Source organism: Zingiber officinale, chromosome 5B (assembly GCF_018446385.1).
Source record: "Zingiber officinale cultivar Zhangliang chromosome 5B, Zo_v1.1, whole genome shotgun sequence".
In the NCBI taxonomy this organism is placed as follows: domain Eukaryota; kingdom Viridiplantae; phylum Streptophyta; class Magnoliopsida; order Zingiberales; family Zingiberaceae; genus Zingiber; species Zingiber officinale.
In genome coordinates this window covers 18,828,061-18,839,600 of record NC_055995.1, presented here as the reverse complement: position 1 = coordinate 18,839,600, position 11,540 = coordinate 18,828,061, and the positions used below count along the sequence as shown (strand labels likewise).

The 11,540-nt window shown below is 35.9% G+C and overlaps 1 protein-coding gene across 1 annotated transcript; it reads left to right on the top strand.

The window, feature by feature from the left end:
- Positions 1 to 3,254: 3,254 nt before the first annotated feature.
- On the top strand, positions 3,255 to 4,936 carry LOC121986544 (mannan endo-1,4-beta-mannosidase 5-like). The gene is made up of 5 exons (XM_042540509.1): positions 3,255 to 3,581; positions 3,719 to 3,913; positions 4,027 to 4,149; positions 4,220 to 4,428; positions 4,549 to 4,936. The coding sequence occupies exons 1-5, from the start codon at positions 3,255 to 3,257 to the stop codon at positions 4,934 to 4,936; spliced, it is 1,242 nt and encodes a 413-aa protein (XP_042396443.1).
- Positions 4,937 to 11,540: the final 6,604 nt, after the last annotated feature.

Below are 11,540 nucleotides of genomic sequence, written 5' to 3'. Positions count from 1 at the left end.
GCGGGTCAAGAGCTTCGGGAAAAATCCTAGGGGGCGGTAACCCTAGGTTGAAAAGTCCTGGTGCCGCGAATCAGGTGGAAGTATGGATGGGTCATGGAGCGGACATCCAGCACAAAGTCCAGAAGCCTTAGATGTTGAGCAAAAGTCCAGTTGATCTGGAGGACCGGTCTGGCAACAGGTATACTCTCCTGAGTAGAGTAGATGAGGACGCGTTCCCCGCTGACAGAACAGTAGGCATTGGCTCGACCTAGGGTTTCCAGTCGAAAATCTGAAGTCAGCCCCGGGCAGTCCAATGACTGTCAAATACTTTAATTGTACATATTTCTATTATCCTAACTTTATTTTGCAGGGTATGTTGGGCTGACATATTTTGCAGGAAGTGAACCTGGAGAAGCAACCTCGTTGCAAGGCGCGGGGGCGCCCTCATGGAGGTTGAGGGTGCCCTTAAGCAGATAAGGGGCGACTTCTTCAGCCCTTATCAGTGCTGTAGATCCGGTGGCATTGAGGGCGCCCTCCATGGTATTGGAGGCACCCTCCACAGGCTATATAAGCCTGTCTCGAGCAGAGGCTTAGGACAACATTGAAAAAGCAATCTTTCTTCAGTGCACTGCTAACGAGACGATCCGGTTAAGCTATAACAAGACCCTAACGATCCAAAGCTGTGAAGTTTCAATTTCTCATTGTCGGTATAGTTTTTCAGTACAATATTATTGTAATAATCTCTTGTAATATTTGCGAGCTTATAGTTGTTGCCCAAAGTAAACGTTCAACGAGTGTGGGCCTTGGAGTAGGAGTCTCCACAGGCTCCGAACCAAGTAAATCCCTGTGTTTGCTTGTGTCTCTGTATTTTATATTTCTGCTGCATTTACTCGTTGATTTTTCGAAACGAAAAGTGAAAGCCACGAGCGCTATTCCCCCCCCCCCCCCCCTCTAGCGCGTCTCGATCCAACAGAACCAAGGAGTATAACACGTGTTAGTTTTACATAATTGATGATGTTTGAATGCATCAATTCGATGACTAGGGAAATTCCAATATGTTCATAATTGTACATGTAGAGATAATTACTAGTTGTGAACCAATCATAATTTCTCTCATACTATGAATTGTATTACAGACATTCAGTAAATGAGTTTAAGACAAACAAATATATAATATGCACTCAAATAGTAAATCTATATTTAGTAAAAATCATAAGGCGATTGGCTTAGGACACCCCTCAAAATCTAATAGATTGGGTAAGGGAACCCTAGACTCGGGTTAAGTGAGTTAGGGTTGGACAATAGATTGAGAAATCGATTGGGAAAAAACTAATCGATTAACTGATAGATTGAGAGTTGTGTGTCACAAGAGAGGAGAAGGCTGAATCGATTAGCCAATTGATTAAGCCTTCACCAATCAATTGGATAATCGATTAGGGGCCTAAATCACGAGTACAGAGAGGTGTTGAATTGATTGACCAATCGATTCAGACCTCCAGTCGATTGGGTAATTGATTGGGGTGTTGATTTTATCACGAGAAGTTTAATCGATTAGTTAATCGATTGGAAGAAAAGTCCATAAGAACAGTAACTCTCTAGATTGATTAAGCAATCGATCTAGAGCATCCTTAATCAATTTATCAATCGATTGAGGGGAATTTTTCGTGACACACAGTGGGATTCGTAATCAATCAAGTGATCGATTAAAGTCTCTTAATTGATTAGATAATCGATTGGGAAAGAAGAAAAGAGTCGTTGTGAGGTTTGGACGACCAGATGTGCTCGGATATGATGTCGTAATCGATTGAGGGTAAGGTTAATCGATTGGAAGCCCTAATCTACGGGATATAATGCTTCTCAAAGATTTAAATCCAGACTTCTTCATATCTGCTCTTCATCGCTAGTTTTTGAAGCTTATTAGAGATAAGTGTTGTTGCACTTTTCGAGTATCAAAAGGTAATTCAAAGCAACAAGAGATCAAGAGCAAATGCCCTTCATTATTGTGCTTATTTCTTTGGTTTTATTGTATTATATTTATTGTTGTATTTCACGTATTTACTTGTACAAGGTTTCTCCACCTCCTAGAGAAGGTTTCATAGTGTATACATAGCCACTCACCCTACAGCCCATACGACTGGAAATAAAACATAACCATGCAGTTTAATATGCACCTCACATGGCTGGATCGCCAGCCACATAGTTGTATACACAACCCACACGGTTGGAATAGAAAACAAAGTAATAAATAGCCCACTCAGCTGTAACAAAAACCACATCGAAAGACATAGGTAAGTCACATAAATTAAAATGATATAATGTGTGCCAACACAGCATAAACACAATAAAATACCAAAAATGATAAAATAGTCACATGGCTAAACACCAATACAATATCAATACCATAAAAAAAAACATGTAAGAAAACACGAGCAAAGTAACGACCATCTTTTAATGTGACGTGAGATCGACAAATAGGATATTCTAAACGACTTCACATTCATCTACTTGATACCAAAGGAAAATGACAAACCCGACCTCAATATGATTTTTTTGAGTCAACTCAGATCGAATTCATTTTTGACACCTTTAACCTAACTCACTAACCCTCATTTGTTGTGGGTGTATCATGCTTTTTGTGAAAGACAATTACTGCTTAACTTTTAATAACATGATGGTAAATGAATTAAATATTTATAAATAAGTTTGATGGCCGTTTTGATAAAACTATCATGATGTAAATATGAGATTACTTACTCAAATAGTAAAAATAATCTCTTACAAAATTTAAGATAAGACTACGTGTAATAAATTTAATATCATCCTATCTTTCTTAAGAATGCACATCTTGGTCCCGAGATCAAAATAAAATAGTTATTATTTTGTGTATTCACTTAATTTTATTTGGTCCAGATGTTTTTGTTACTAGTAATCGGGTGCGTGCTAGGAAATTAATTCGAATGCATTATTGGAAGAGAGAAAACTACTTTACGTCTAATTAAGCTAAATGGATTCATAAATTTCTATTAGAAGAAATGAAAGTAATTAAAAAACATATCTTGAAAATCTTTCCATAATTTTTATTTTCGTCCAAATACATAATTACAATAGAAGAAACTATCTAACAGTTCCCGCAAAAATGAAAAAAACTAACACTTTTCTGTCGATTTCTCATAAATTGATGCTTAAAAATATCAGTTTCCATTCTAATCCATCTCTCTCTATGTATATGCATGCGATCGATCCAAAAGGTACTCACTCCATTCAAGCTCATTGCAATGGCGAAGTTCGGCGGATCACAGCTCTTCTTGTGTGTACTAGCGCTGGTGGCGGCGACGGCAGCTGCGGATCTCCCGGGGTTCGTCGAGAGGATAGGCATGACATTCCAGACGGAAGGGTCTACGTTCCTCTTCAACGGTTTCAACGCTTACTGGCTAATGGGCGACGCGGCGTCTCCCCACTCCAACGGGAGCAAGGTCACGGCGCTGTTCGAAGAGGCGGCTGCCGCCGGCCTCACCGTCTGCCGCACATGGGCGTTCTACGACGGCTTCAGCAACGACTCGCTTCAGGTGACGCCCGGCGTTTACCATGAGCAAGTCTTCAAGGTATGTATATATACAAGTGCCATGCTCTCTCTTTCTCTCTCGCTCGCTGTCCATGTGGATTAGTCAGATCGTAAAAATTGATGCATTACAAAAAATAATAATTTTATTTTCTTATATCGAACGATATGTTTGGTTAGGGCCTGGACTTCGTGATAGCAGAAGCCAGGAAAAATGGGTTACGAGTGATTTTAAGCTTGGTGAACAATTACAATGATTACGGCGGTCGAGCACAATACGTCGACTGGGCTCGCAGGGCAGGTTTGGTCGTGCCAAGCGTCGATGATTTCTACACACACGATACTATAAAGGGTTACTTCAAGAAACACATTGAGGTAATTAATTAATTAATCAATCAATCAATAATAATTATGACACTAATAGATTTTTAATTTTCTATTTAAGTACCCCTTTTTTTAATCTCTTCAATCTTTCTTGCCCGCTTCAGTATATTCTAAACAGGATGAACACCTTCACAAAGATGGCCTACAAAAATGATCCCTCAATCATGGCCTGGGAGCTCATTAACGAGCCCCACTGCGAGTCCGACCCCTCGGGGAAAATTTTTACGGTATATATGACTATTGGATTGGATGTGGATTTATAGAACCCGTAAATTCTCATTGACCTGTTATTCATAGGCTTGGGTGCAAGAGATGGCAACCTTCCTGAAGACCATAGACAACAATCACCTTCTTGGGGTCGGACTGGAGGGCTTTTATGGAAGTTCCACTCCGGACAAAGTCAAACTCAACAACCCTAATGCGGTTCAAATTGGCGTTGACTTTATTAAAGTCCACAAAGTCATTGAGATCGATTATGCAACCGTCCATGCCTACCCGGATTTTTGGTAAAACATCTCATCAACCCATCAATCCGATTAATTAATTGATTGGATTTAGGATTTAAGGCTTAGAATTTAGGTATTAATTAATAATTAAAAATTTTTAAAAAAATGAAATTAATGCAGGTTAAAAGGGCAAAGTGAGGATAAGAAAACAGAGTTCGTAAAACAATGGCTTTGGAACCACTGGAAGGACTCGGTGGAGATGCTGAGGAAGCCACTTATGCTGGGGGGGTTCGGGAAGACAAAAAAAGATCCGGGATACTCGGAGCATATCCGCAACGACTTCTACTCCACGGTCTACGATAGCATCTATCGCATATCGAAGAATGGGCACAAGACCTTCACGGGGGGTTTAATGTGGCAGCTCTTCGTCGAGGGCATGGAATCGCAAGACGATGGCTTTGAGATTATTCTGTCGCAGGACGTCAGCGCCACCGCACTCATCCTGAATCAGTCAAAAAGGATGGGAGAGCTCGCCGGCTCCGGCACCTGCACCTGCACCGTCGCCTAGCAGCTGCCTCATCCTCGTCATTAAACTCACTTGTAGGGCTTTAATTTATGTGATGTGCCATTGTTCTTTTTCAGTATCAACATCCTGTATTGGATTCTTAATCCAAAGTTAATCGAAAAGAATAATTATGTACTGTGTCATCATATTAAAATAAATACAATAGGTTGGGATTCTAAGTCTCACATTAAAAAAAAATATTCATGGGTTCAAAATAATACAAGTTATCTTCATGGCATAAGATCTTTTAAAAAGAGTCCAAGAATAAAGTCATGAGAGTTTAGGTCCAAAATGGATGATATCATATCATTATAGAGATATATGGATATCTTTTTACATAACAAATGATATTAGAGTTATGGTCCAAACTAGATGTTATATGGGGTGGTCTTGAATGAAGTTGAAGGTAGACCCAAAACAAGTCAGGTTGATCAGATGCTTATAGGGAGGCTCGGAATAGGTCAAGGTGACGGGATACAGATATTTAAGAGGAGATCTGAAATATATCAGGATGACCGAATACTCGCATGAGAGGGAGAGACTATGAGAATAATTATAATTTTTTGTAGAGCATAGGTATAAAGTAGATAATATTATATTATTACGGAAGTATATAGATATCCTTTTCCACAACATAATCTAATTAAAATTTTAAATATTTGAATTATATATATATATATATATATATCAACATGCTCAAGTTCACCAATTCAATTGAATCAACTGCCATATTCGAATAATTTTTATATTATTTTTAATAACTATTTAAATTATATATTCTTGTTAAAGATATTGACTTAGCGGAGACATATATATATATATATATATATATATATATATATATATATATATATATATATATATAGATATATAGTTTTGATAACCTGCGTGACTGTGTGCGTGCGCAGGATATCACTCGATTTATTTTTTTCCATTTTTTTAAAAAATTTTGAAATAAAAAAATAAATAAAATATTTTTTAAAAATTTTATTTCTAAGGTTCAGGCTTTGAGTTATAGTTTTTGTAACACCCATAAAATCTCTAGCAATTTTATATAATTTTTACATGGTTAGAATGAGTTTTATGTGGGTTCCTTCTTAAAAAAAAAAAGAGAAAAAATAGAACCAAAAATAGGCATGACCAAGATTCGAACCTTGAACCTTTTAATAAGTGACAAGCTCTCTGTGATATGGGATATAACCAGTAGCCCCAACAAGGGTGCGCTGTTAGGAAGGAAAGGGAAATTGTAGTTAAGGGTAGGGAGGGTGAAGGGACACCTTTCTCCCTTCACTTAGAATGAAAAGTTTATTTTTCCTTTCTCCCTTCACTTAGAATGAAAAGTTCATTTTCCCTTTTTCCCTTCATTTAGAATAAATGAAGTAAGAGAATGAAAAGGTTGTTTTCCCTTTCTCCCTTCATTTAAAATAAATAGCAGTAAGGGAATGAAAAGTTAATTTCTTCTTCCTCCTCCTTCCTCCCTCCACCGAAACTAGCATCCTTCTCCCCCATGTTCGGAATCAAGCCTAGGATTCCTTCCTAGGAAGTCTTCACAAGGAGGAGTCCTTAAGGCCTAAGTCTTCTTACAAGCAAGATACGCAAGGGGGAGTCCTAGAAGCGGAAGGTCTTCTTTTTCTCTCCACCAAGGGTATTCTCCTTGTGGTAAACCAAGCGAGAGGAGGTAAGTATTCCCCTCACCTGCAGTACAAGTAGTTTTCCTCGTTATTTTTTTTTTTTATGTTGCTTAAAAACTAGGACCATGTCCCTTGAAGTTTCGGCCAAGAAGAAATAAAGGGATTAGGAAAGTTTAAACTCCAACTAGACTTGCTTATGCTTTCTCTCATGATACCTAATATGTTATGTGATGTTATTAAGATGCTATTCTTGGTTGATGTTGCTTAAAACCTAGGATCATGCCCTTGTAAGTTGCGACCAAGAGAACTACTAGAGCTAGAAGAGAACAAACACTCCAATCATGCTTACTAATGGTTCCCTATGATATGTTATGTGTTGGGTGAACCTTACGTTACCATGTTATGCTTATGCAAGGCTTATGTATCTTAAAAACTAGGACCATGTCCCTTGAAGTTTCGGCCAAGAAGAAATAAATGGATTAGGAAAGTTTAAACTCTAACTAGACTTGCTTATGCTTTCTCTCATGATACCTAATATGTTATGTGATGTTATTAAGATGCTATTCATGGTTGATGTTGCTTAAAACCTAGGATCATGCCCTTGTAAGTTGCGGCCAAGAGAACTACTAGAGCTAGAAGAGAGCAAACACTCCAATCATGCTTACTAATGGTTCCCTATGATATGCTATGTGTTGGGTGAACCTTATGTTACCATGTTATGTTTATGCAAGGCTTTATGTATGATGAAAGGCCTAAGAGATGCTTCCCTATAAATTGGGACTAAGAGCACTCTTTATGATATGACAAGGAACATGATATACTATTTTACTTTTGTATGGCTTGTACCGGACCCTAGCAAGGTCCAGGGGATGGGCTCCTACGTCGCCCCTAGGTCGAAGCATGGGCCTAGTTCCCTAGTAGGTTCGGGATTAGTTACCTCGGATTTATTTAGGAATGTGCGTAAATCATGTATGTGGTACAATGTCGGGCCCTCATGTTGAGATTTATGTTTAAGTATTTATATAATATATGTTTTCAAAAGAACATCTTGCATATATTATTTCATGTTATGCGATTATTATGCTTTAAGATGATGTACTCTTGTGATATGCCTATATGTTGTCTAAATGAACAGGTCACTACTCTATGTTTAATTCATGATTTATGACTTCGTGAGTAGGAAAGGATCTTACTAAGCCTATGTGCTTATAGTTTTATTTTTCCTTGTACTGTAGAAAAGGGTAAAGAATGACTAAACTAAAGGGAGCAACAGGAGGGGCAAAGATGTGTGTGGCAGTGGCATGGTGGAAGAGATCTGTTTTGTGTTTCAAGACTTATGCGTGTTCTAAGTCTTTCATGTTAACTTGTTCTTTTACTTGATGCTTTTAATGGTTGCTACTTGATGTGAAACTATACTATCTTTTGTTTCCATGAAACCTTGAAATGATAAACACTTGTTTTAGTTAAAGAATTGCTAAGAACCTCCTTATCATGCTTGAAGTGTTAAGTGATGGACGACTAGGTACTTAATTTATGCTTCGAACCCCATATTAATGTTCATACTTGTGTTTAGACTCCTATACTTCCATTAGGTTAGTTATCATGAACTTTCATTAAAGAAGTACCAAGTACCCCTTTAGAGAACAATATACATGCTTAGTAGTTCATCCTCTCTTTATTAGTACGCTTTATGCTCTAGTTTTAAACAATCATGTATCATGTTTCAAGAAATAGATACTAAACCAAGTTATATGCAAGAATGCTAAGCATGCTCACATGTGTTACATTTTTAAATGTTTGTTTCTCCATGTTTAAATTTAAATTCTTCCGTTGAAACGATTGCATATGCATGTATATATGTTCGCGTAGCGCCGCCCTTCCTGCCCCCCTTGTTAAGTAGGAGGAGGGTGGGCGTTACAGTTTTTAAGCTATTTTTTTTTAGATTTTATCTATAGGGTTCAGGCTTTCCAATTATGTTATAGTGTTTGGTTTAAAAAAAAATTAAAATAAAATAAATTTAAGTATTTATTGAGTATTGTAATATGTTGAGGGAATATATTAATATATTAGAAATTTATATAAAGAAATATTTATTTTTTTAATAAATATTTTTTTTAAAAAAAAAATTATTTCTAGGGTTCAGGGGTTATAGTTTTTAAGATATTTTTTTTTAGATTTTATCTTTAGGGTTCAGTCTTCTCAATTAGATTATAGTGTTTCGTTTAAAACAAAATTAAAATAAAATAAATTTAAGTATTTATTGAATATTGTAATATATTAAGGGGATATATTAATATATTAAAAATTTATATAAGAAAATATTTTTTTTATTATCTTTTTATATATATATATATATATATATATATATATATATATATATATATATATATATATATATATGCTAAATCAATATCTTTAACAAGAAGCCTTACTCCTGATAACCATAGTCGAGTTTCAAAGCAGTTCATGTTAAATTTAAAATATAACTTATACACATTGAGAAATCAATCATTAGAATATGTGTCCAACTCTGATTTGTTTAGTTGTTCTTTTTAATTGTTCTTTTGAATGTTTTACACCCGTGAAGCTCCTTCTGTCTTTTAGTACAATGAGAAGTTATTATCATTTATTTTACTTAACGTTAGAGTTATATATTTATTTATAATTTTTAGGATAATTTAAATTTTTTTCTTTTTTAATAGAGTTTAAGATTTCTCAACTTAACTATATAAAATATTATAGTATATATCAATTTTAAGATCCAATAATATAATTAGTTTTTTTCCTTCCCTTAATTTATACATGATATCAGAGTGGTTCTTCTTTTCTGACCTAATTTTTTTCTACCACCCCTGTTATTGCTTCTTATTATCGTTGTCGTCTCCTACTGCTGCTATTGATTTTGACATCGACATCTATTTCTATCCTGCTACTGTTAATTTCGGCGTCGACATCTATTTTCTGTTCTGCTACTGTTAATTTCAGCATCGACATCTATTTTCTGTCGATTTCGACGCCGACGTCTTGTCCTACTGATTTCAACGTCGACATTATTTTTTACAGATTTCGGTGCCGACGCTATTTTCTGCTAATTTTGTCACCGACGTCCTGTCTTCTCAATTTCAACGTCGACGCTATTTTCTATCGATTTCGGTACCAAAGCCTTATGTTGTCGATTTCAGCACTGACGTCCTTTTCTACTGATTTTAACACCGACGCCCTGTGCTACTGATTTCTACATTTGACATCCTTTTCTGCCTCATATCTTTGTGTGACCACGGGTTGCCCTGACATCAGATTTTGTGGATCATACAAATATATATCCTTACAGTTTTGTTATTCTAAGAATTATTCGTTCCGTCATCATGTCTGGTCGTGCAGATGCTTTATGGAAATCTAATTCATATATGTTTGATCAGTTTCAACAGTTTCTTGTTTCACAGCCCTCTTCCATGTCAGCTTCCTCTCATATAGGTTTGTCGTCGTCTGGTATTTCAGGTATATCTTCATCCTTGTGGATTTTGGACCTGGTGCCTCTCATCATATGTCATCCAATTTGTTATCTTTTGTTTCTTTTTCTCCCAGTTCATTTATATCTATTGTGACTGCTGATGGTACTCCTATGTAATTAGTAGGTGCTCGTTCAATTGTTACATCTTCTTTATCTCTTACTAATGTTTATTATATTCCGAGTCTTACTTTAAATCTTATTTTTGTTAGTCAATTATGTGAGTCTGGATACCTAATCTCTTTTTCTTCATCCAATTGTTATGTTTAGGGCACGTAATCTCATAGGCTGATTGAGACAGGTCATAAGCAAGGAGGACTCTACGCTATAGATCAACTCAAATTACTAGATGTTGTAGCTTCGAGTGTGGATTTATCATCTTTTCATCTGAGTCGTTCATCTTCTATTTTTTATTTGTGACACTCTCGCTTAGGACATGTTTCAGCGCCTCATTTGCAATTTTTAGCCTCTACAGGAGCATCAGGACCGTTAAAAAGTTCTGATTTTTCTGATTGTTGTGGTTATAAACTGGACAAATTTTCTACCTTACCATTTTCTAAAAGTCTTTCTTTTTCTTCTGCTCCATTTGATCTTATCCATTCTGATGTGTGGGGACCCTCTCCTATTCTTACAAAAGGAGGGTCAGGGTATTATATTTCGTTTATTGATGATTGCACTCGTTACTCTTGGGTCTATCTTATGAAACACAAGTCTGATTATCTTATAATTTTCAATAACTTTATAGCTCTTGTGAAAACTCAACATTCTAGTGTCATAAAGTATTCTCGTTGTGATTTGAGGGGTGAATACACTTCGAATCAATTTTCACATTTACTTGCTTCCGATAGTACTACTCATCAAACTTCATGTACAGATACTCCTGAACAAAATGACGTGCCTAAATGGAAACATAGACTGTTAGAGTGTATACTAAAAGCCTACCTTTTTGTAAACATTTATTTTTGAAATAAAAGAATCACATTGGTCAAATGTCTACATTTATATGCTAAGTGTAGTTGTTCAATTAATTTATATTGTAGATAACATGATATGTAGTGTCACACACAGAAGATCATGTTATCAGTTCCTTATAAATTATAAACAGTAGCTCACGACTAAGATGGATAGGAACAAAACATTGGAATAGTCGTAGTGTAATTTGGTATTAGTTTATCTTGACTATAAAATTACACTAGTACACTATGAGTGTATTGAGCATGGACATTTGAGGTAGCTTCTTTTTATACTGACTAAATAAAAGAACAAGACCTCTGTTATTATGGAAGTGTGTGTTGTTAATCCTAATATAATAACAAGCACATATACTTAATATTTATTTCTTTAATTTATCAAAGGGTGCGATTTAGTTCGATAAATCAATAGGTTCAATAAGTTGGGAAATAATATTATTTATAGTGTGTATTGTTGATTATAGAAGGAAATTGTGTCCTAGGAATCTAGGTTGATG